This window comes from Pholcus phalangioides, unplaced genomic scaffold (assembly GCF_987345545.1).
Source record: "Pholcus phalangioides strain wild (caught in Gottingen) unplaced genomic scaffold, Ppha-v1.0 ptg000020l_1, whole genome shotgun sequence".
Taxonomy (NCBI): Eukaryota; Metazoa; Arthropoda; class Arachnida; order Araneae; family Pholcidae; genus Pholcus; species Pholcus phalangioides.
Window position 1 is genome coordinate 10,695,862 of NW_028301613.1, and position 26,989 is coordinate 10,722,850.

Below are 26,989 nucleotides of genomic sequence, written 5' to 3' on the forward strand. Positions count from 1 at the left end.
TAGCTTGAATTTATTTGGTAAAATATTAGCTACTAGCCTCATAACTGCAGCAATTTAAATTTATCAAAAACTTTGGGTCTTGAAGTCTTTTATCATCATATAGGCGTAATGAGTGTTTGTGAAATTGTGTTTTGTTAGTCATGAGTAGGTGCTACATAGTGGCCTCATTTTCTTCAGATATATTTTCCTTTATTTATAATTAGTTTTTAAAAATTGAGAATTTAAAATAGAAAGATCTATTTAAAATTAAAAAAAAAAGTTTGAAAAGTCAAAACAGAACAATTTGCATCAAATAAACACTACACCATTGATATATATTCACATCATTATATTGCTATGTAATAAAAAATAATATTTATGTTGAGTTTCACAATAATGCAATGATTATAACTGTGACTATGCGTATTTGGTACCTTTAATATAATACACTATTTACCAATAAGTATTTGGACACCTGTGATAGAAAAGAAAAACTAACTTTATTCAAAATCAATAGTTGGTAGAGCCTCCACGAGAGGCAATTACAGCGTAAACCCTCCGGGGCATACTTTCTATAAGTCCTTGTGTGACGGCTAGTGGTATTTTCTTCCACTCGGCTTGGAGAAAACATGTCAGTTCCTTCACCGATTTTGGATGGGTAGGGCGTCCCTTAATTCGGCGATCCAACTCGTCTCAGAGGTTCTCGATAGGGTTCAGGTCTGGGCTCTGAGCAGGCCAGTCCATTCGATGAACCCCATTGGCACCATACCAAGCCTTGGTTAACCTCGCAGTATGACAGCTGGCATTGTCGTCCTGGAAGTAACAGGGGTCCACCCCGTAAAACTGCCACAACGTAGGAAGCACATTGTCATCCAAAATAGTGCAATAGGCATCGGCGTTGAGCTTACCATGAATGGGGGACCAAGGGTCCCAGTCCATACCAGGAGAAACACACCCAGACCATAATTCCACCTCCGCCGAACTTGACTGTTGGCACAATGCATTCTGGCAGGAGACGTTCTCCAGGCAGACGCCAGACCCAGACCCTGTCATCCAAGCGGTAGAGGGTGAACCTTGATTCATCGCTCCAGAGAACCCGTTTCCACTGATCTACGGTCCAATTTCGATGTGCTTTGCACCACATTAACCGAGCAACGTGGTTGGACTTTGTGATCAAAGGCTTATGGGCAACAGCACGACCATGAAAACCAATCAGATGTGCTTCCTTACGGATGGTATTCATTGAAACAATACTCCTGGATGCCTGTTGAAACTCCTCGCGGATGAGGGCCATCGGTTGGATGCGGTTCTTCCGAATTTCTCTGGATAGCACCCGTCGGTCTCTATCTCCCAGTTTCGTTCGTCTGCCGACTCGGGGCAAATGCCGACAATCACAGTTCACCTTCCACTTCTTAATCACATAGGCCACTGTAGATTTTGGGTACTTCAGCTGGCTAGATATGTCCCTTAAGGATCTGTCATTTTTGTGATACCCGATAATTATACCTTTCTCGAAATCAGAGAGCTCCGAACTGCGCGACATCTTGCATGCGACTAATTGCCGACTAATGCCTACACGATATATACCGACGGAGGGCGTGACGTATCTCAGGACCGCAGATATCGTCATTTGCATAGGTGTCCAAATACTTATTGGTAGATAGTGTATATTTTTTAAAGAAAAGTGTTTGGAGAGATTCGGCACGGTTTTGGACAATCACTGTACTAAATACAGTACTTGCTTCATAATCATACATGAAAAATAAGATGTGGAGTAGAAATAACATTTATGACAAACTAAAAAACTGAAAACAGTGTTTATATTTAAACAGTTATATACGTGATATTAATTTACTATCAGATTTCCAACTTAAAACCATCAATTTGGTGAAAGTTTACTTAGGAAAAAAAACAAATGACACCTTTTTGAAATATTTTTGATTTAGTTTTATTTTCTGCTAGTATTTTTTGTAATATGTTAGTATCATGAAAAAAAACCAAAAAATCCAAAAGGTTTCCACATAACATTTTGAAACTTGGATGTTTTAGACAGTTTCAGACACTTTTGGACAGTTTTAGACAGTTTTGGACAGTTTATCCCGTATGTCCTGTCCAAAACCAGTTTCGGACGTCCAAAACCCCAACCCTGGCCGATGGTAGTGCATTGCCTTTTGTGCTGTATTGTGGTGCACTGCATATAGTGGTGGATTGAGTATTGTGCTTTATTGCCGATAGTGGTGCTTTGCGTGTTGTGATACACGGTATGCAGTGAATCACTACTTAATTTCATGTATTGCTGATATGGTGGTGTATTGCATATAGTGGTGCATTACTTATTGTGCTGTATTGCCTATCGTGGTGTATCACGTATGTATTGTGGTGCATCAAGTATTCTGTTATATTTATGATGGCAGTGCATTTTTTATCGAAATAAGAATGAAAAACTGGCAATGAATAACTATTTCGCAGGCATTTGCAGTGCCTGAGGAATATTTTGATTTATAATTAAAGAAGATGTGATGAGGAGGTGGTGGGAGGGGGTTGGATGCCGTAGGCGTCAGGGGGGCTTTGCCCCCCTAGTATATAGATAAATATTTTTCAACATCATTAAGTAAAGACATGCCTCTCCACCCATATCCTGGAGACAGAAATCTTTGGCGAGGACCCAGTGGAGAACTGGGTACCCCTTAGCCAAGATTTCACACTTGCCTTCTGTATGTTAAATCTGGGGCTCTTCGGCTGGAGCCTTGTCAGCCTTCCCTGTATGGGGACTCGCAGTTCACCTTTCTTGCACATGCAAACGGGGCATATTTCCAAGGCCTAATATATTTTTAACATAATTATTTACTTTCTTCAGGGCTTCCACTTGTCGTACTTTTTTTACTTTTCCTACTTTTTGGTAAAATGTCCTACTTTTGTCTTACTTTCTTGGTTTTGTCTTACTTTCTAGTTTTTGTCCTACTTTTCCACCAAATCCTATCGACAAAATTTGTTTAATTGATTTTAATTGAGCAGGAAATCATTGATAATTGCCAAATATTACAAATGTTGGAGAATGCAATTAATGATTCTGCCAAAGCAGAAATTGTATCATTTTTAAGGTTATTTGGGGGAGAGGGTGTATGTGGACCATTTGGTTGATAAATTTTTCATTTGCTTAGTTTGAGTGTTCAACAAGTAAATAGTCATTAAAAACTTCTGTCTGGATGGAAAAATAATTTTGTATTTATTACTTCATGGTCTTGGACAGTAACATTCATCATTCAAAATTATGGTGCAAATAGGTTAAACAACAGTTTGCATTACAAAGCAGTTGGATACATAGGCCTTTTCTAGGTTTGGTGATTCTGATGTTACCCAATAGCATTCAGTTGTCTTCTGTATTTTTAAGGCATGAGGAAACATAAACAATATTTATAATGTGCTCAGCAAAGAGCTAGAAATAGAAGATTTGTCAAAAATGATTACACTGGCATTGAACAGTAAAATGTGGACAAATCTCGTTAAAAAATGACGGACAACGCAGTAAAACTATCTGGTTCACCTTGTCTTATTTACATCGGATCTTGTAATCTACACATTTTGCACTGTGCTTTTGAAAGTGGTCGTGAAGGAGCTTCATTCTTAAAAAACGTACCTCTTCAAAATTTGCTGTGCATTGTCAAAAAGAGTTGACAAGCTCTGCATTTAAGGAGACTCCAAAAAAACAATGTAATATACAGTCAAACCTTGTTAGTGTGTCACCCGGTTAACATGTCACTCTGCTTACCAGATCACTTTTTGGAAGTCCCAATTATCCTCGGGCAGGAATTGCCACAGCTATGGCTTACTCTGTTTAAAGAGTCACTCCGCTTACTAAATCATATTTTTTCCGTCCCAAGAGCAACTCATTAACGAGGTTTGACTGTATATGAGGACTGACAGCAAAGAATTATCTGTGGTTGCTAGTGCACACTGTTTTAGCCAAAAATTGGTTTTGCAACCAAGTCATTTATCATTTTGCTTTGGCTTGAGTCAATCTTATAGGAAACTGAAATAGTGCTATGAAAAAAAATGTTAATTTAAAAATAATTTTTTTTTTTTTGCAAAAAAAATTTTTTAGGGATATTTTCCCATTATGCTATGATTATGTTGTCTGAGGGGTTACCCTCCCCCACCCTACTTTTTAGTCCTGCGTTTTCCTACTTTTTCTCATTTTTGAGTGGGGGTCTTTTTTCTTAGTTTGTTGAATTCTTGAATGAAGTTTGTAAAATTATACATTGCAACAATAAATTGAATGTAGCCTAAATATGCTATACCATGTATATTTCAGAATTTGTGTTTACTGTATATACAATAGTTCTCGAAGGCTCTATCCCATGGTCACCACATTTTACATCTAGGCCCCTAGCATAGTTGGTACAGGCTCCTCGAATGAGGGTGGGGTAAATCACTGGGGGCTTGTTGGGAATAGGAGGGGGGTGGGCATCCACTTCTAGGCTCTCACCAATGATACAATATTTTACACTGAATGGGGGATGCAATATCCACCTCTGCACTTTATGCAGCCCTCTGTGGCCCCAAGGGATTAAGGTTTGTTGATTATAATATTTACCTTTTTGTTTTCTTGTCGGCGATCTGTGCCAATATTGTTGCCATCCTGAAGTAGTGGTGTTGTTCAAATGTTATAATATCGTGGAAATATATAAATGATTTTGATGATGCCTTCTAACGTTGTATATATGCTGCTCATGTGGCTGAAACTGTTCTCGCATTCATTTCTCGTATTTACTTTTTCTTGTAGTTCCTGCATTTGGTCATTGGGGAAGAAATTGATCTAATGTACCGTAATACTTAATAGTTTGTTCTAAGGCACATCGGGATGTTTTAATTATGCACTAAAATCATGTTTAAGCTTGTTGCAGAGATACAATCATGATCTAGTGATGATGATGATGCTGTGATTAAAAACCTAACAGTGTTATAACTTTTGCACTGTACAACTATATTCTGTGACAGTATTTGGAGTGTTCGTTGATTTCAACATCAGATTTAAAAAAAAACCTGTTTAGAGTGCATTTAATAGGCTTGTGAAGTAGAGATGTATATTTCCGGAATTCAGTGAAATACTTTGAAATTATTCACGAAATCTATTCAATTGATTTGAGACTGACCTTATGCTGTTATGATGTCTGAAAATTGTATTAAGCTTGAACATCAGCCTTGATTTAAATGAATTTGTAATAGAAAAATTTATTTTGCTTTCATTTTGTTGCCTGCAAACCTGGGATATCAAAACTTAGAATCTGGGAATGTACTGGTACTGTAGAGGGTCACGCATCCACTCAGAACGCACATTCCGGCATGTGCCAACTCATTAGAAATTCCATGGAGGAATGTGTGCTGTCCATAGAAGAATACGAGGTGCATGTGCTGTGAAATAATCGTAATAGTTTGTCTTTGGCATCAATAATTCAACAATTTGGTAACTCGCTGTCGCATAGTGACGCTATTAATCAATGATTATTTAATTCATTGTGAATATTTTGTTGTACGAACAATCACTTTTTTCTATCGCAATAAACATTATTGCATTTATCTTATATATAAATGTGAAAGTATGTCTGTATGTACGTCTGTTCTTTATACAAATCTACAGTTTTACGCCGATAGTCGCCAGATTTTGCATATATACCAAACAGGACTGGGATTGAACCATAGGCTACTTTAAAAGTTCGTCAGAGCTGGGCAAATGCCCGAAATGGGCGGTTTGAATGTTGCTTACATCATCAACCACTCCTTTTTGAAGATATGAAATATTCTAAGCTGCTGATGAAATTTTGCTGACGGGGAAGGGGGGGAGGGTCAGTGTTTTGCTGACCAGGGGAGGGAGGGGGTCAAAACTGGCTGAAAATTGCTTACGTAATAATTGAATGGCCCTTATCCGAACTATCACTGAAGAAATGCCATTCACTTTAAACAGGGTTCGCACATCCTTACAAACACCTTAAAAACTCCTAACTTTTCATTTCCCTCTGGAAGGGCCCTTATAACTCCTTACTTTTTGCAGCCACACCTGAAAAAGTCTTTTTTTTTTTTTTTTTTTCTCTGAAGGGATGATCTTTCTTAGAATAGGCATTCCCCATGGTGATGAATAGCATTGCCTAGAAAAATAAGAGGAAGCTTCCCTCGAATATAAAGAGGAAGAAAAGAGAAAAAAACAACGCTCTCTCCCTTTGTAATAGGAAATGTGAAAGCAGGGGATGAGATTGAAACATCCAATGGTTGTGCATGCCTGCCAACCGTTACGATTTTGTCGTATTTAGTAAATTTATACGATTATACGCTTTTGCTTCTAAAAATATGATTTTTTTACCGAATCGCTAGTTTTGACGTGTTTTCCTGCCTATGTCACAAAATGGTCAGCTTTGGAAATCGATCGTCCATAGAACGACATCACTCCGCTGAACCAGTAGCCGAAAATTTCCCCATGCCCAGTGGTGAGAAAGTTTTTTTTAAGTTTTTACTTAATGCGGCGAAAGAATGTCTCGAACCTCCTATATTATGCAGTATACTGAGTGCAGACCTCGCAGCTTTCTTATTTTTCCTACTATTTTCCTACTTTCGCCGCAATCGTCTTTTTTTTTTTACTGCAATTCTCTCCTACTATTCCTATTTTATCCCTCCTTCCCATTTGCTTACAGCCAATATCTCACTCGATGTAAAGCGCTGTCGTGAGCCGTATTGCGCTCTGTAGGAAAACAGTCGTACTGCTTTTCATATTGATGAATAGACGGCGTGTCGCGCTGGGTGATTCACGTTGCGCGCGCCATAGAAAACCTGCTAGTAAAACCTGGCTTTTAAAAGTGACAGCCCGAGCCACGTCTGGTTTTCAGGAGGGAGGGGGGGGGGGAGGACGAGCCGATCAGCCGCTATAGCTGAACCCACTTTTTTTTAACCTTCAGAAAATAACTTTCGGGTATCTTTATGTTAGGGGTCATTCAAGTATTACGTCAGCATGGATGGGGGATTTTCCATTTGCTGACTTGATGACGTGGGGGGGGGGAGGGTTGGATGATTCTTACGTCATCAACCACCCTTTATAAAAATTATGAAATATTCTTACTGGCGTCTTACTTGGGGCGCGAAAAACGAGTAAAACTTTTCACTAGTTTGTGGGCACCTGAACTAACATTCTCCCTATTGAGTCCCCTACAGAGCCACTCTAGTGATCTTCAAATACAGCGGATCCAAATGCTCTGGAGCTGTGCCGCGCGTCATATAAAGTGATCCGTGATTATGCCGCAGATCACTTAAGTAATCTGGGAATGTGCCGCGGATAACTTGAGTGATGTAGAACCACACTGGTGGCAGGACCAATGCTCTAAAACTTTGTCACATGTCACTCAAGGGATCGCTTAATGTGCCACAGATCTCTTAAATGGTCTGGAGTTGTGCCAGGAGTCACTTAAGCGATCTGTAAATGTGTCACTTGGTTCATTGTTACAAAAATAGATTTAGGGACAGGCCACATTTGGTCCGCACAGGCCGAATGTTTACCGCGGGTCAAGGGTTACCAAGGGGCTTAGAGAGGTAGGGTCGCAATGAATTTCTTGAGCAATTTTGGGTTCTTAGCCTTCAAATAGCATTGAAATTAACAAAAATTGATTATAATAACATATAAAGATATTTTGTTTCGAAATTGTAAAAAATATTTTTACAATTCTTTTAAAAAATATTTTGTGGATTAAAAAAATAAATTTTTGATCATCTGGGGGGAAGCCCCCAATTCAGATTCCACCAATAAGCGTTAGGAGGAAGGGGGCAGAGCGCTGACAGTGGGAGGGGGAGAGTTTTGCTGACTTTTTCTGACAAGAGGGGTGAGTCAAAAATTTCTGAAAATTTGCTGACGTAATACTTGAACAGCCCCTTATTTTAAAGCATATATGTGCTCAACACATGGCCTAAATGTGGCCTGCCTCAAGTGGCTCGTGGCAAATTCTTACTTCAATTGAGCGGCCCGCGGCACATTCCCAAATTGTTTGAGTGAGTGATTTCCGGGGGGGGGGGGGGCACTTTCTTTCTTTAAAACCAAGCACAACTCAGGTCTATTACCATCTATGGGAAATTTACTATCTAGGAAGTTGTGTTGTAAGTGTGTGTGTGTGCCTAGAGTTGCTGCAAATATAAATAATTTTGTAAGAAAAATCTTTGTCAGCTGTGGTTTTTATTTTGAATAATTGGAGGGGGAATGAATATCACTTTTAGAATTTTTATAATTTATGTGATGCTCTTATGAGTTATATTTTTGACTAATGCTTGAAGGTTATACTTGATTATTTTATGAATTCTTATGATGCTGTGTAACAAATCAAAACTTCTACATCTATATTTTTTGAGAAGAGAGAAAGTTTGTTTGCAAATTCAAAATAAATTTGCATATGTGCCCCGCCCTTTTTTCTGCTGTAAAACTTGTAAGTTATGAAGTTTGCCATGACTCCTTAAAAACTGCTTGAAACTCCTTAAAAAGTCCTTAAAAACTCCTTCCTTTTCATTTTGAAAATTTTGTATGAACCCTGTTAAAGCCGTTACAGTTCCCGATTCGTTTAACTTTTGCCATGACAATCAACATAGCACAAGGCCAGTCATTAGCAGTGACAGGTATCAACCTACTTGAGCCCTGTATTTCTCACGGACAGCTTTTCGTCGCCTGTTCATAATCCCAAAAATTTGTACATCCACACACCAGATGGGAAAACAAAAAATATTGTGTATCCACACGCAATTGCCTCAAGTTTTTAATTAAAATATTTAAAGATAAAACTAATTTTTTCTTACTTGATGCAGAATTTTTTTTGATTAAGAAATAATAAGCTATACATATATAAATTTTTTACGGGACGGGCAACGTTGCCGGGTATCAGCTAGTATGATATATAATTGACGGCTTGTGGGGCACGTTATACATTTCCCTATTTCAATATAGCAGTCTCGGGGCTCCCACTTTTACTACTTTTTGGTAAAATGTCCTACTTTCAAGTTTTTGTCTTTTTTTTTGCCAAATTCTATCAACAAAATTTGTTTAATTGATTTTAATTGAGAAGGGAATCATCGATATAATGCCAAATAATAAAAATGTAGTAGATTTTAATTAATGATTCTACCAAAGCAGAAATTGTATCGTTTTTAAAGTCATTTGGGGGGGGGGGGCTGTATGTGGACCATTTGGTTTATTTATTTTTCTTTTGCTTAGTTTGACGGTTCAAGAAGTAGAGTAGTTATTAAAAACTTCTGTCTGGTTGGAAAAAAATAATTTTGTATTTACTACATGGTCTAGGACAGTAATTAACATTCATCATTCAAAATTATAGTCCACATTTTGTGTATAGGTGAAAAAATAGTTTGCATTAAAAATCCGTTGGATACATAGGCCTATTCTAAGTTTTGTGATTCTGATGCTACCCAATAGCATTTAGTTGTCTTCTCTATTTTTAAAGCATAATGAGGCGTAAACAATATTTACAATGCTCAGCAAAGAGCTAGAAATAAAAGTGCTTTATTTGTCAAAATTGATTGCATTGGTGTTGAACTAAATGTAAACAAATCTCTTTAACCGTTTAAAGGCCAATGTTCTATAAATCGAACAGTTTTTATTTACAAAAATATCAGATAAAAATTGATTCAAACATTTTAAGTTTTTTACCGTGTATAGTGGAGAGTTCGAAGTATTTTTTGAAATAAATTAGGAAACTTCAGGTTGATATAAACATTTTTGGCAGAATTTTGAAATTTTACATTTTCTGGGCATTTTTTCCCCATTTCGATTAAAATTTGCCAAAATTTCAATTTTGAAGTAAATTGAAAATTATTTTGTGTGTTTCTACAACTTAATATATCAATCAAAGTAAATGGATTAGTTTTTTTGTACTGTTAAACGTTAAAGAGCTATGTGCGTTCAAAAATGCATGTTCCATTTATGGAACATTGGCTTTTCAAGAGAGCGGGATTCTATGGATATCTAATGAGCAGTGCGCTGCTTTGATTTTCCCGTTCGAACCCCAGGGTGTTGTCATCATTTGACATGTGTATAGGGGCTAATTCTGGGTAATATGACACAGGAATGGGCTTTCTGGGGTGGATTGTTTGTATTGAGTATGTATGTTTTTATTCTTGCATTCTTAGAAATGTATATTTTATCGAACTGCAGACAAATCAAACCTAGTTCCACAATCTTAGATAGTCTTGTTGTGTTCAGCTGAGTGTAATTATATCAAAAAGATATCTCACATTAGAAGAAGCTGTAAGATATTTAGAAACTCTTTCAGATTCCTAATAGAGGATGTAGATATATTCCAATTACGTGCTAATGAAAATGGGAACATCGTGGATGAAGATGATATTGTTGAAAATCATCTAGTATCAACAGCTTCAACTGATGTATGTGAAATGCTAGGTAATTTTGCAACAACGAGGATGGGTTGTTAGAAAACTTCTGAAACGTGTTCTTCAAAAGATGTATTGCAGGAAAAAGGAGTAAAAGGTAAGTGCAACACTCAAGTTTCAAGAAAAAGCAAGACAGTTTTGAGCAATCCGAAAAAAAATTATTACATCGGGTAAAAAAAATTCTTTCTAGAATCCGATGAAAACCTCAGCTCTGGATTCTATTGGAAAAGATTTGTCATATGACTATTACAGCACGTTGGATAATTCATTCAGAGTTGCAAGAAGCGGATCTTATTTTGCATTTGGAATTCCGGAGAGAAGGGACAATGAACCTTCTACGATCTAAGGAGGGGTTAATTATTCATCCAGGTCCATGTTGTCAATTGAAAAAAATATGTCAGGTCATCTGATGGGCATTATATTGTGTCTGCGACGCAAGGATGGTGTGTGGTTTGCCAAAACAAAACACTATGTATAAATGCTACCAATGTGACAAACAGGTCCATCAAATATATGTTTTTCTTCTTTTATCACGGGCATTATAAAAATTTGAATTTTCTGCACTCATTTTTATGTTTAAAAAATTGGTATGTGTCGCGAATTTGAATTTATAGTAGAAAATATAAAATTTCGTGTGATAACTGTACTCCAGAAATAAATAATCGTTAGAATATAGGCGATACCAGTTTCTGCTTTCACTTCTCCCCAAGTGCCAATGTTCCATTTATGTAACATCGTGAAAAACAAAGAAAAAAACTTTTTCTTCAAATTTTAAACTTGATCTATGTATAGGCATGCAAAAGGATCTCAAATTTCAAAACAATAAGTGACTTAGTTCATAGTTTGGCTTTTAAACGGTTAAAGAAAAGGGTGAACAACGCAGTAAAACCATCTGGTTCACCTTGACTTATTTACATCAGATCTTGTAATTCACACATTTTGCACTGTGCTTTTGAAAGTGGTCTCGAAGGAGCATCATTCTTAAAAAAATGTATGTCTTCATAGTTTGTAGTGCATTGTCAAAGAGTTGGCAGACTCTGCACTTTGGAAGACACCCTAAAAAAATATATATATTGTGAGAAGAGGCAGAAAAGAATTATCTGTAGATGCTAGTACACTGTTTTGGCCAAAAATTGTTTTTGTAATAAATCATTTCTGTCATTTTGCTTTGGCTAGAGTCAATTGTATAGAACACTGAAATAGTGGTATGAAAATTAAAAAAAACAAACAAATTTTAAGGGATTTTTTTAAATTATTATGGTGTGATTATGTTGTCTGAGAGGGTTACTCTCCGCTGTCCTACTTTTTAGTCCCACTTTTTTTTACTTTTTCGAGTGTTGACGCTTACTAATAGGGAAGCCGGGAATGAACGTTATTTTCAAATACCGTTCTTTGCCATTATATATAGCAATTCTGAGGTTATGATGTGTGAAAATTTGGATTATTTTAAATGAGACTAAAAATATAAGTTACTCTCCTTCAAAGCAAAAAACTGTAAAAATAAGAATAAAACAGTTTTAGAAAGAAAAAAAAGTTATTTTGGTGGTTATTGAGTGAATGCATTTTTACAATAACATTTAATATCGGACATGCAGGAATTTGGGATGATCTATGTTCATTTGACGTTTCACCATCATACCGGTCCAATATACTAATAATATAGTTGTGTTACTGGGGAAGAGAGAGTCTGCTGTAGAGAGTGTAAATTTATAATAAAAAACAAAAAATGAGATTTCTCTCAGCTTAACCTGGCAGTCTTGGCCTTGTGTGTGTGAGCGAGAAGGTGGGCTGTGGGTAAGTGTGCCATAGAAATTAGTAAAAAACTTGACTGAAATATTCACTATTGTCAATTCCTTTTGTTTTTATTTAAAATTAATTTTTATGTTTAATTAATTCAGTGTTTTGTAAAATGTGATGGTTCTTTGTCATAATTATGCAGGTGAGGTGTAAACAGATCTGAGGCTGCAAATTTGTAGAATGGTGAAAGAGATTAGTCTAAAACAAGAGAAAAAAAAGTCCTCCAAACAATCCATAGGGATACCAATGTTAAAAATGGTTGTACTGTTATAATGCCAATAGGGATGCTTGAGTCTTTGCAAAAGTTTCTGTGCGAAATTTGTGAAACATTCTGTAAAGCATACACTTTTTGAGAAAAAAAAATGGTGGCTTGGGGTGCTGGAGTGCCCGAGTTGCATTAAAGATTTATTTTCTTTCAAATATGTCTGCTGTATTTTGTAGGTTGAAAATCTGGTAATCTTATCGTGATAGAACAATCATGTTCGTAGTCTATGAAAATTGAATTAACAAACTTGTTGGTGAGTGAAGCAGCACATCATCTATGCTTTTCTGAATCATATTTTTTTATCAATATTTTCTAGCTTGTTGGAGAAAATCCAAGCTATATTGGAACAATGTGTCAATGACAGCACAATGACTGGTCTGCTCGTACCTAACAGAAGAAGATGGAAAAATACAAAGTAAGCTGTTCCATTTAATACATTATACCCAAGTTGAATGTCATTACTATGTAAGTAAGTTGAAAAATAAGGGCCACCTTATTTTTCAACTGTCTAAAAGTTTTGCTTCCCATCTTGTTTAAATCAACAACAAAAAAATAGCTGTGTAAAATTTTAGCTCAATCAGACCACAGTGAGGCGACCTCTAAACGCCTTGAAATTGGAACATAGCATATGTTCCAAATGGTACACTCTCCCCTATCTTGACCATTTTATTTTTTTCTTCTTAGTGAAATTTATGAGGACACATCCAAGCAATTATTCAAAACATTCTGAATCAAATTTTCTAAATGTTAATTCGAAGAATACTTGAATAATGTGAAATATGTAAGAAATGCAGTCAAATCTTGATCACTCTAACATGCAGTGATCAGTGAAAAACTTCAAGTTATCTTTAGTTTGAATTATTGAAAATTCAGATTTTGGAGACGTAAAAAAAGATTTTTTAAAATAACAGTGTTGAAGTAATGAACAGTATTGAATATCATATTAGTAAAAAATTTCAAGCTACTGGACCATTGGCATAGCCGGGGGAGTGGGAAGTGATTGTCCCCAAATCAAAATTTTACCTGCATTGGTGCCTATTCTCCTAAATGACTTTTGATCTTTAAAAAAACTTAATGAAAAAAATTGAATTTTTCATTTTCTACCTTCATTGACTAAAATGGTGAGAGAGAAAAATAAAAATAAATCTCCATTTATATATATGCATGCACCTCTTGCAGTTTCACAGTGATTAGCACTAGAGAAGAAGAAAAAAAGAAAGTGGAGATTTTCATTACCGTTTTTGAAAATTGCTCTCAAGCTCTTCATCTGGAAGCAGGTTCAGATCAGCCTGTGTTTTCCCACGTTTATTAAAGGACAGAATCTTGCCTGCATCTTGCTGTAAATTTTCCCCCTGCTATTGGTTGTTCTCGGTAGAGCGCCCAGAAATACCTTTCATGGATGCCTCAGCTCTGAGGATATGGCATTCATGAAATGCTCGCTCTGTTCTGAAGGGCCCGCAAGAGCATTGACTAAGTTGCCTTTTGAAGAAATTAAGCATGGGAACCTATTGTGGAGAGACCAATGAACCACTGAACCAATGGCTGTAATTCAAGCTATTCAAGAAGTATCACCTTTTCTTTGGGTGCCTTACTTAGAGCTTGAGCTCCTATAGAATTACCACCGTATGTATAGGAGACCTAGAAATGCCACGTTATCTGCTGGTGCCTTCACAAGAGCTACTAGCTTGTGTTTAGGCAGATAGCCTATACAGTGTCAAAGTCAGTCCACCTTTGGCAAAGACAGTGTCAAATGTGGAAGCCTGCTCTGAGGTTTTGAGCCCCAAAAAACAAAAGCTAAAACACAAAACTGGTTCTTGAAGAGTTTTTCTTAAAGGTCGGTGAAATAAAAAAAATCTTGGGTCAATAGCGCTCCAAAATGCAGAAAACGAGAGAGGAAATTGGTCATCTATATTTGTATGGTAATATATTGTATTACATTGATAATGCATAATTTTGAGTTGAAATGTTTTTCTCAGAATCATTCTTTTTTCATGGTGTAGTTTCTGTTTTCTTTGAATCGCTGTTTGCCTCATCATCATGCATATACTGTAATGTGGTGAATTTGAGAATTGGAGAAAGTATTCCCCGGAAAAATTCATGACCGGCGTGTTTGTTAACTTATGATACATTCAATTAATGAGGCCCTTCATTTGGAGGGAGCGGTGCCCCCTGGCTTTTGAAAGTACACTAAAAATGGTATATATATATATATATATATACACATACATACATACATACATTGAGTACATGTTGGCGGGGGGGGGGGGTGTTTGAGCAAAATGGGGAAAATTGAATTTCCTATTTCCACAACCTCAACATATTTAATTTAAACATTTATGTTCATCCTTTATGGGTACATCTTACATTATGTCTAAATATAAATTTTTGGTACACTCGCTATTTGATTAATAAAATTGACCATACAATAAGGGAATAGTTGGTTACTTACCGCCTGGGTGGGTTTTTTGTGCAAAATGGGAGGCATTTTCTACTTGTCGAAATTAGCCATTTTTGAGAACTCAAAACTACAGAATAACGTGAATTATCATTAAATACAAATGTCTAACATTATTGTATATTAATGTCACTTTATAAAAGACGACCTGTCACGTATAGTAACAGAATGTCTTCATCTGGCTGACGATTTTAACAGGCTAATTTTCAGGGGGTTGGGCTTATACAGACCTGCCAACTCTCCCGATTTAGGCGGGAGACTCCGGATTTTTCATCCTTCCTCCCGCTCTCCGGATTTTGGCAGAAAATTAGATTTCACGTTGTTGTGGCGTCAATAATTACCGTCGTCGTTAGGGAAAACACCCGTAGAGGACAGCCGTAGTCATTTTCATCGAGCAGCCGTAAAAAATGTTTTTGTGACCGCATTTAAGCAACTGGCAAAGATGCGACTTTGTTTTCGTAGCATTTATTGGCAATCATTTATCAGGGGCATGACCTTCGTTGCCGAAATTCCCATATAATCGTTATTGTATTCCATTAACAGCCGCGCTGTAAACATTTTTTCGTCCGCAGCTTTGTAATTAGAATTTTTTAAATCGTTTCTTCCGATTAAACATCTTCAGAAAGAAAATATAAAACTTTAAGCTATATACAGCTAAATATAAAGCTTTTAAGAATTCATATACCCAAGATTATCAATCACTGATAGCATCCACGAAAGGAAACACATACTTTATTAACAGTATGTAGATGTGATTTCTCTATTCTGCATGGAAAGACTGGCATAGAATTATATTCTCAGGGGCAATGCAGAACGTGCCTTGGGGGGGGGGGGAAGGATGTAACTTTTTCTTAATTTATTTAAAAAAAAAATTATGAATTTTTTTTTGATCGAGTCTATGAGTGTCGGGGGGGGGGGGGTACCCCCCTCGGGAGAATCTCCGGATTTCTGGATTTCAAAAGTTGGCACGTCTGGGCTTATATTATGAGCATCTTGGAAAATCAGGCTAAAGCTTATTTTCTGGTTAGATCTTATTTTTAGAGAAAAAACATACTTTTTGTTCTATTTCACTTGAAGGTGTTCGTTACCAATGTTCAATTCAAGAATCCCACAATGTTATTTTCTTTTTGTTATGAGATAATGTTATTATAATGTACCTGTATAAAACTTATTTATTTATGCTATATTGTTTGCCCAAGGCCTATACAAGAGGATGCGGTAGATTTATACACATATGCTTTGAAATATTTGACAAGAAATCAGAGATCGTGGGGGAGTTAACAATAGTAGAGGGAAGCTTGTTTCATTTATTTATGGTATTGGGAAATAAACTGAATTTAAAACAATCTGTAGAGGCAAAAATTGGTTTTAAGTTTTTGGGTAGTTGAGTCTATTGGAAACATAGGAAGGCTTAGTCAGAATACAGAATGTATCAAAATTTAAATGACCATGAATAATCTTGTAAAGCATGGCTAAGCGGGAAATAAGTCTGTGAGTAGGAAGTGGGTGGAGATTAAATTTAATATTAAATTAAGTTTAAGATTAAGTTTAAGATTGGAAACTGAACTAAAAGATGACCAGCAGTCAGGAATAAAGCGGGCAGGTTATATTTTGGATAGTTTCAAGTTTGTCTATGTTACTAGAGGTGTCTGGGGCCCCAGACCTCAGCTGCATAAGAAAGAACGGGAGAAATATAAGTTTGGTAGCAGAGAAATCGGACATCATGAGTAGAATGGTTGAGGTTGCTGTGAAGGAAAAAAAGTTTGTTGAGACATTTCTGGTAGACATAATCGATATGATTATTCCAATGGAGATAGGCAGAGGTTATGACTCCCAGATATTTAAATTGAGAAACTTCGGATATGGTTATGTTATTGATCGAGTATGAGAATTCGAGGGGAAGGGTTTTGCAAGTAGCTCTCGCGAAAACTGTTTTGGATAGGTTGATAGGTATATGTCAAAATGAGCACCAATCTGAGATGAAAATAAAATTACGTTGGAGAGTTTCTTGATCAGATTTGATTAATTGCGCGGTAGATTACACAGTCATCAGCAAAAAAATCTAGTGGTGCATTTGAAGGTTTCAGGGAGATTGTTTATATATATTGAAAACAATAAAGGCAAGAGAACTGCTGCTTGAGGAGTACCAGAGTTAACAGTGGAAAAAGGTGAATCATGATGAATTGTTAAAGGTGAATCAAACAATTCATTCATTTCATGAATGATGGCGGGATCAACTGAAAAGACTGAGCAGAAAGCCAAATTGAATTCAGTAGCAATATCTGAAGGAGATGAGATGGTTTTATTTGAGATTTTGAGAGAAGCAGGTCCAACAGATTAAGTTCCAAAATTTGGTAGGATCTGTTTTTAGTTAATTTGGTAAAGATTGGGATAGGTACTTGGACTTTTGGGTAGAGATGAGGTTCTTGAGATTCAGAGTGGAGGTAGAAATTAAGGATTTGAGTGCATTAGATTTGTTGAGCTAATAATAATAATCCAACAATTAATAATCTTATAAAAATGTAATGTAAACATGTAAATATTTTTTGAATGAAAATTCAGTTTACGTACATTGGTTTACTTCTTCACAGAGGCTTCAATTTATTTATACAAGGATTTGTGTGTGTGTGGAAAATTATTATGTATTATAAATAAACAATAATTTCTTTGGATATGTTTATCAAATATTACATGTGTTACATATCTAAGTTCATGGTTACATTTTCTGTTTGCGGTTTCTTGTAACATTTTAATATGTGAATCTCATACCTAAATGCTTACATAAAAAACGTGTGTTTGTGATTCCAAGAAATTATTTATCACATTTTTGCTCCCAAAAAAATTATTAAAAATACTTCAAAATATACATATTCTAAACACTACACTATGCAGCAATTTTTGTAATACATAAACTAACCTTAAAATAAAATTTTAACCTGAAAGCAACAATTTTTTCTTCAAAAACACTATTTTCCCCCAAAAAAATTAGTTTGCCCAAAAAACCCAGCCTGGGGGGAAAATGGGTATCTACCCGGGGAGCAAATTTAACAACCCTGCCTCCCTCCCCCCCCTGGCAAAAGTTGAAATGATGTCCCTGCAATTAATCCAGTGTTTCTTAAACTTTTGGTGTCTATGGCCCCTTGACTTCATCATCGTTTATCGGCGGCTGCCCAAAATAGTTTAATGCAGGGTTCTCAAATCTCAAACTCTTTCCAACCGAGGGGCCCTTTCTCCTATTCAATGCTTATCTGCGTGCTCCACCAGCTCTCTAGAGCTTTTTAACAAAAAATGTTTTCAAAAACCATTCACCACTCTGTGGCGCCCCTGAAAAGGTTGGAGGTGCACCAGGATGGCCATGGCATACAGTTTAAGAACTCTTGGCCTAATGTAAAAAAAGAACTACTTCAAAGAACTGAATAGGTACGCGTCAATACACCAATGGATTGTGACACCCCTCAAAAAAAAAAAAAGGTTGGCGATGAGCTATGGGTTTGTAAAAAACCAGGTTTTTTTGGTTTAAACCAAGGTTTTTTTGTTTTAAATAGTATCAACATTAAAAACAAAATTTCTTAAAAATCATTCAAACTTCTAATTAATTAAAATAAAATGTTCATTAATGTAACACTATTCCCATATTAAAGTAAGAAATATTTATTGATTAATTAACAAAATTCAACTTTTGCAATTTAATTATTTTTTGCTTAACTCAATGGATTACTTTGTGTTTGAAAATTCTTTTAATGTCATTATCGATCATATAATATAAAGATGTTTTCTTCAGTTACTTTCAGTATGCTTAATTACGAAGCTATTTTGCAAAAACTATAATAAAAATTAGGTGAATATAATGTATTTAATGAAGCATCAATAATGAAGATTAATTAGCAAGGATTTACGATATAGAGGGTAATTACAACTAAGGTTCTGATTTCAAAACACTAAAGAAAAAGAAAAAAAGAACAATTGTCAGAATGACTTGAAAATTGACATGAATATTCCGTTAGAAATAGGATTTTATTTGGTAAAGGGGAAAAAAATGAAAACTGGAGAACATGAAATTTTACTTAAAAATGTAAAATTAATGACATTGTCTAACACATGGAGAATTTTCTTGCAGAATGGAAATGATAGCCAGTCATGGCAAAATGATAACTTAATTAGTTGCCATAGGCGTAAACTTGTATCCGTCCCATGGGCCCGAGACCCCCCCCCCCAAACATTTTAGAAGAGCCGGCTCGCCCCCCCCTCCCCAAAAAAATTCGAGTGCATATGTTTCTCACACTTGGCTCAGAAAAAACTTTGTCTATATATAAATCTGCTATCTATATATCCATCTGCTCCAAATTTTATTTTTTTACTTTCCTTCAGAATGTCAACGCACTTGTTCTGTGACAATAGTAATCTTATCTCCAAATTACCCCGGTATCCATTCATTCTAAATTGCATCCTCCCAGAGTTCTGCCTGATGGTATCTGTGGAGATAACTTGGAATCCTTTCTTTTTCTCTTGCTTGCACTGTCGGTAAACTCAAGAGCATCTCTTCCTTCTTTTGTTGAGTGTGACCCTTGGGGGGATGGGGACATGAAGCAACACAAAAAATAAAAAAAGTGGGAGGAGGCATAGGCGTAAACTTGTATCCAGCCCATGGGCCCGAGCCCCCCCCCCCCCCCCCCCCCAACATTTCTGAAGACCCGGCTCAGCGCCTCCAAAAATTCGTATGAATATGGTTTCCTCATTTTGCTATGATGAAAATAAAAATTTCGACCAAAATTTGTCCTAATTATGAATTAGTTAATGGAAACAATCTACTCAAAATTTTAGTTCTTTTAAAAACTCTGAACAGTCTTTGGCTTTCTTGTTCCATGAGCCATGACAATACGTTTATCTCATTTCTTCCCTGCCATTCAATCCCTGAAGGCACAGCTGATGAAGTTTCTTTCAGTGGGGAGGGGGGTCTTTCTTGTTTGCCTGGCAAAAAAAACTGAGTGTCTCTTCTTTTTTTTACTGCGACTGGAGTGGGGGGGGGGGGTAGTGTCATGGCGTCGTCACGAAAAGAAGCCCAAAGATGCATGGTGGGGGGGGGGGGTTGAAAATTAAATTGGAAAGCAATGATATTGAAACCGAAATAAAAAAAAATACACTCTATGAAGAATAGGTACCAGAACTTAGAGGTTGAGGCCATTTGAGCCCCCCCCCCCTACCCCGCAATAGATTTTGTAAGGGAACTGAGCCCTCCCCCAGTAATTACTGAAAAAACCATTGCAATGCATCCTCCCTCTCCTTCGTAAACGCTTGAGTCCCGTATATACGGGAGAACAAATAACTTTTAGCCCCCCCCCCCCCCAATGTTTCTTGAAAAATATTGGGAAAAAACAGTCCATACATAACAGATCTTGAGGGCTGATGCTGAAACATTTTTCGAACCTCTTTACAACAAAATTTGACTGAGGGTGGGGTAGAATATAGAATCAAATAAATAAGTGAATTGTAATATTGATTTAAAAAAAAGGAAATAAAAAATAAATGATAATTTTTCAAAGGTTCAGGAGCCTCTCGACGAGAACCAAGAACCTCGACTCCTCAAGATCGACTCATCATGATCCGCCGTTCTCGAGTGTTGATTATATGAAAAAAAAATTGCACCACACACACACACACCCGTCCTCCGGGTACGCTTCGATATCTCTGAGTTGTGAAGCGGGGCGTGTCTGGTCTTCAAAGGTCTAAGGCGTAAGTCCAAGCCATAGGCGTAAACTTGTATCCGGCCCACGGGCCCAAGCCTCTCCAGTAATTTTGAAGGACCGGCTCAGCCACCTCCCCCCCCCCCAAAAAAAAATCGTGTGGATATGTTTCCCATATTTGGCTCGGAAAAAGACTTTTTATGATTAAAAAAATTGCCCCCAAAAAAAAAGATTAGTAAAAAAAATCTCAAAATTTTATTTCAATACTTATTTAAAATCGCAATCCACTTGCTCTTGGCTTTTTTTTTGTAACAATTTGTTATATTTTTCTCACGGTCAACGACGACACTCGATCTCCAGTTATCATTCTCCGTCAGTGCCAATCGTAACTGACCCAAAGACATGCATCTCTGGATGACATCTGAAATGGGGTAGGTGCTTTGGCCCTTTCTTGTTCGCGCTGTTGGAAAACTCAGAAGCATCTCTTCCTTTTTTTGAACGTGACTCTTGGGGAAAGAAGCTTCCAGACGATGCAGCAGGAGGAAAACGTAGGTTAAAAAATAGACCGATAATGATTGAAACCGAAACAAGTACACTCCGAGAGTCATATTTTACTTATCGAGTTCGGGAGCTCGGGCCGAAACATTTTTGACAAAATACTGTGTATGACTAATAACACCGAGACAAATAAACAATAGCTAAATGAAATGCAGTGAAACCTCAATATAAGGACTGTGGACCAAGAAAAAAATATCGTTGTAGAGGGATTATTGTTATATCGAGAGGCAACATTATCATCACATGCCCTGAAATTTTTGTTGCTGTTGGCATATTTTTTGAATCTTTTCTGAATCTGACCTGCTTTGAACCTTGGGACACTGTTCTTGTTTTTTAAAAAAATCGGTTGATTTAAATCAGCAATTTAAATCAACTGATTACTACAACCCTGATTGCCCCTTCAAACGTTCTGCAATTCATTGGCAGAACCAAGCATTTCAGGTGTGGTCTTAGCACTTTGATAAAACATTTCTCACTAATTCTCTGCAGGCCTGATTGACAGCATCAGTGCCCTGCACCTGTTCTGGGATAGACTTATATTAGAGTGCCTCTTCTTTGGCTGCATACTCCCTGATGCATTCATTGAGTTTCTGCCGTGTTAAAAATAATTATCCACAGACCCTCCTTCTGTACGATTTCCTCCTGTATCGTACAATCAACACATTCAAGTTATTTAATCCTTTCACATAGCAGTAGGCACATGTGATTCACTCAAAATCACAGAAGTTGTGAAAATTAAATTTCCGGAAGCATAATTATTTTCAAGAACCTTTTACATTATTGACTCAAATTCCAATTGCAAAACCTTCAACGAGCGAAAAGCTTCTAACTCGACAACAGCATGAAAATAATATCAAGAGCCCAAATTTTCCCAGAGGGTATTCTACAAAGGTCCCTTGGTGAGACAAAACTATATTAAAATGTAATGGGTACAGATCTTGAAGGGTTTTATTCGCTGTTTTAATTTTTAGAGTTGGCGAGAAGAAGAGAGGAGGATTGAGAGACACAACGGAAAAAGGGGAAATCTTAAAGGGGCCATCAAGACCTTCTCAGAATTTTCCTCTCTCCAAGGACCCTTAATCACACCCCTTAAAAACAAACTTATATAGCTTGATGACCATCTCCTTCACTCTCTTACAGCCCTTTGTAATTCGATCAGTCTCTCTCGTCTGGAGCCCTAAGACACTCCTACTAAACCAGACTTGCACCTCGTCCATATTCCTCTGCGGAACTTCTAACGAATCGGAACATGTTAGAATATATGTGTACGTATAGTGAACCTTCTGTGAAGTTTGTTTCTGTGTAATGCTTGTTATGTGTAGTGCTGCCATCTGCAATCAGTTTTTTTCAATTTGAGTTTTTTCTCAACTCACAGTGATTGAAGTGTAATGAATGAATAATTGTACCATTGTAGGTCTGTTGCTCTCTGCAGCGACACGTTTTAATGGGGAGATCGGCTCGCATTCGTTCCTTGAAGTTGAGAACCACAGAAAACAAAACCCCCTTGATTTACAATGCTCAAGTAAAGAGCTAGAAATAGAAGTGCTTCATTTGTCAGAAATGATTACGCTTGCATTGACCATTAAAATTTAAACAAATCCTTTTTAAAAGGTATGGACAACGCAGTAAAACTATCTGGTTCACCTTGACTTATTTATATCAGACCTTGTAATTCACACATTTTGCTTTCGGAAGTGGTATCGAAAGAGCATCATTCTTAAAATTTGATAATTTTTTGTCGCACCACGGTCATTTTCTGCATACGAGGGCTAATTAGACCGGGACCTACAATTTATTGCCGATTCCGAACTTCAGGCTTGTTCTTTTTTTTTCCTTCTACTTATAGAGAGATTGGTGCGCTAACCCCCTCGATGGGGGACTCCTTGCGGTAGCAATTTTTTGCTGCGGTCAAGTCGCAGTTTTTTGTTTTCTGACAAGGACGTACCAGGTATCGAACTCGCGACACCTCTAAACATCCTTTGGTACTTAAGGCAAGTATCTTATCGACCGAGCTACTGCACCCTCATTCTTAAAAAACTTACATATTTTCATAATTTGCCGTGTGTATTGTTGAAGAGAGTTACCAGAATGCACTGTGGAAGACTCCCAAAAAAAGAATAATATATATATTGTGAGGAGGCAGAAAAGTCACTGTGGTTTCTAAGACCCTATTTTGGCCAAAAAATATTTTTTGTAACTAAGTCATTTCTGCCATTTTACTTTGGCCTGAGTCAATTTTACAGGATACTGAAATAGTGTGCTATGAAAAAAAAAAATTTCATTTTGAAAATTTAAAAAAAAAAAAAAATTTCTAGAGATATTTTTTTTATCATGCCATGATTATTTTGAAAGAATCTGTCAGTAATCCTGCAGTGAAGGGGGAAATGAAGGCTTAGTGGCTTTTGTTTGTATTGTTAGGTAGATCTTTGACATGGTAAGATTGAACGTTGAACTTATCGTATTTGTATGCAGTTTCGGATTTCAATAGTTATTTTCGAAAGAGTGCTTTTACAAAAGTGACTCCTTAAGCAGAGTGGGGTGACGTGTTATCAGGAGTTTAATAACATTAGAATTCCATAGAGGACAATTGGGATTTCCAAAAAGTGACCCAGTAAGTGAAGTGACGTTACCTGGGTTACGCACTAACAAGGACTGTATATGTAAAATAAATAGCCATGGCAGGGTTCATACGGTGCTTAAAAACTCCTTAAAAAGTCATTAATTTTCATTTCCTTTTTAAGCGTCCTTAAAATCCTTCCAGCTTTTTCTAAAAAAGAGTTGACTTTTCCCCCATCCTGGAATATTTCCTGCTATATATTTTTTAAAATAAAGAAGTTAGCTAAGTTCTGTCATTCCTGCCAGAAAATGATGTTACTACCAGTGGTGGGAACTCTGAGCAAAAATTAATATCTTGCTCCTATAGTGTGTTTTCGTATTTTTCTGTGTCAAATAGCGTGTTTCATTTTTTTTTTGTGTACTTGGAAATCCCTTGAAATACTTTTATACCTGCCTTATATGTACCTTAGGCCGGAATTATACTATAAAAGTTTGATAAAATCCCTTTTATAAAACTTTATTTTAATCCCTTTTATAAAGTCCAAGCAATATATAAAGCTCATAGATTACATTTGTGAAAATGCAGCCAATAATCTTATTGGTTGAATTTTTCAAATTTTGAAAAAAACTCTTTTTTTTATTTACAGTATACTTTTGTAAACTTTTATAGTGTAATCCCGGCCTTAGAGGGGAAAGAGAAATACTTATATTTCTCCTCTATAATATATACAATGACGCGCTCAGCGCATTGACTTTCGGAAAAGGGCACAAAAAAAGTTTTGTTTTCGCATGCCACGAAAAGATTTGTTTCCAGAGAGCGTGTTTTATTCCTTCGTACTTCAGCACCACCCTACCTCCCATCTTCCATAGTCGCACTTAGAATTATCAGAGAAAATAATTTTGAAGAGTAATTTCACTTCTCTCCAAAATTTTAAGGGGTGGTATTCAAAAAAATTTTTTTTTATTAATATTATCAAATTTTTTTATTTTTTTAAGCTGTATTTTATCTTATGAAAAAAGGCTACGCAAAATTTGAAAGAGTATTTTCAGTCCTCTACAAAATTTGGAGGATTGAAATTGAATTTAGATGCATATTGGATTTTCCCGGCAAGTTCCCGCTCTTGATTTTGTCCCTTAAAATAGGATTGTGGTAACTGCAGCTCCTTATTCAAATTATCGGCCCATCATCAGACTTTTCATCGTGAAACCGCGGTGATATCCTTGATCGTACAGCTAAAGATGGTTTACTCTAGTCCAGTGTTTCTCAACAACCGACCGCGGTTTCCGTTTTTAAAAAAAGTCGCCACTGCAAGAGAGCAGCAGAAATTATTATGGCCGATTGCCATTGTGTCAAATCCCGATGTTTCGTGGGGGAAAAATTCATTTCATGAATTAGAGCTAGTCCGCCGAATTATGAGTGTTAATTTGTAAATTTCGCCAAATAATGAGTGTTAAATCGCCAAACATCGTGTTGAATGTCCTGAAATTTGGTCCCATTTTGCAACAATTTCTTTTTGAGTAAAACTGAAAAACAAGAAGGAAAATTGAAAAACTTTTTTTAAATAATTTGTGTATGTGTTGATCCACTTTGAGCGAGACGTGAATAAAGAGTTGCTGCAAATGTAAATAATTTTGGTAGATAAATTTTTGTCAGCTATGGTTTTTTATTTTGAATAATTGGGGGAGGGAGAATGTGAATATCACTTTTAGAATTTTTGTAATTTATGTGATGCTGTTATGAGTTATATTTTGGACCGAAACTTGAAAGTTTTAGAACACTTTGGTGATAACAGAAAAGTATGTATGTGGATTGATTATTTAATGAATCCTTATGATGCTGGGTAACAAATCAAAAGTTGTAATTTCTGAACCATTTCTACGTCTATATTTTTGAGAAGAGGGAAAATTTGTTTGGCAAATTAAAAATATATAAATTTGCATATATGTGTCACGTCCACCTTTTTTTTGCTCTAAAACATAAGTAATGAAGTTTGCTATGACTCCTTAAAAACTGCTTGAAACTCCTTAAAAAGTCCTTAATTTTTATTTAGGAAATTTTGTATGAACCCTGCATGGTAGTTTGCTGTGTGTTCATGGTGTAAATACAAAATCAAAACAACATGGGCCCCCAGGGCTCTGTCTTCTACTCCGCCTTATGCAAGTCTTGATGTCACCTGATGACCTCTTGGAACAGTCATCGTTCAGCTATACATATACAATGCAATCCAATGCCTGAGCAAGACATACAATGTGAAACATGTGAGGAAACAAATTTATAATTTTCCTCTACTTTTCTGATATGGGCTGCGTTTATCTGAAACAAAATCATTCACATCTAACATCGCCCGGTCAAAGCAAAGTTAATGCAACACCAAGTTCTCTATCTCTCAGATTATGCATCCGCATTTAAATGGGGCTGGAAGGGTTGGGGGGGGGTGAAGTTTCTTATGATAATTAATACTAGGAGTTCGGAAAAATTAAAAAAAAAAAAAACACATCTTTTGTTCTAAATCCTCAAAATATCCAAGTTTTGCATATCAAGGCCTCTGAAATGCGCCAATAAACTTGAAAATATGTTAAAAAAGGCATTTATGGCATTTTGTCTGAACTTCCAGGCTCTACTTTTCATAAATTGACTATGTACAAGATGTATGGAAAAACTGGCTGTATATAGAGATGATTTTTTTGGAAAGAAAAATTCATCTCGATTGCACAGGGACTCGAACCCTGGACTCTTGTATCCACATAACTGACTGTATGTGGTTATAAATGAACGAAAACTTTTTCCATGTTTACACATGATAATTTTATTTCTTTTTTGTATTTGCTTGTAGTTTTGATAAAGACTGTGGTATTAAAATGATTCCAAAGCCAACACTTGTTTCATTAGAAAAAGTAAAGCAATCACGGACAAATAAGAGATTTGGTAAGTCACCTAAGTCTATATCTATGAACTATTATGAAAATTGTGAAATTTTTATTTAACCACTTCGTGGTCAGTGCTGCATGTCACCGTATGGTCGGTGTCGCATGTCATTCAATGAAGATAAAAATTGTAAAAAAAGTATTTCTGAATATTACTAAGAGATGGCACAATTATATTCCTACTATTTTTGTTTGTATTCTTTGTAATGTCGGCTGTTGTTGGCTATTGGTGAACGTCAAAATCACTTTTATGATGGATTCAGAGTATGAATCAAAGGGCAATATCTCTCAGTCAGAAGATGATACTTCTGATTTATATAGTGATGACATTCATTCAGAGTCTAATGAATC

General features: G+C 36.3%; 1 protein-coding gene across 3 annotated transcripts in view; it reads left to right on the forward strand.

Moving 5' to 3' along the window:
- mei-W68 (meiotic W68) overlaps positions 1 to 26,989 on the forward strand; it is a 152,749-nt gene that overhangs the window by 10,916 nt on the left and 114,844 nt on the right. For all 3 annotated transcript variants that reach the window (XM_089248442.1, XM_089248440.1, XM_089248441.1), the window contains exons 2-3: positions 12,780 to 12,878; positions 26,548 to 26,639. In XM_089248442.1, coding sequence (XP_089104568.1) covers positions 12,832 to 12,878; positions 26,548 to 26,639 — 139 coding nt within the window. In that variant the 5' untranslated portion in view covers positions 12,780 to 12,831. The remainder of the gene's footprint in view (positions 1 to 12,779; positions 12,879 to 26,547; positions 26,640 to 26,989) is intronic.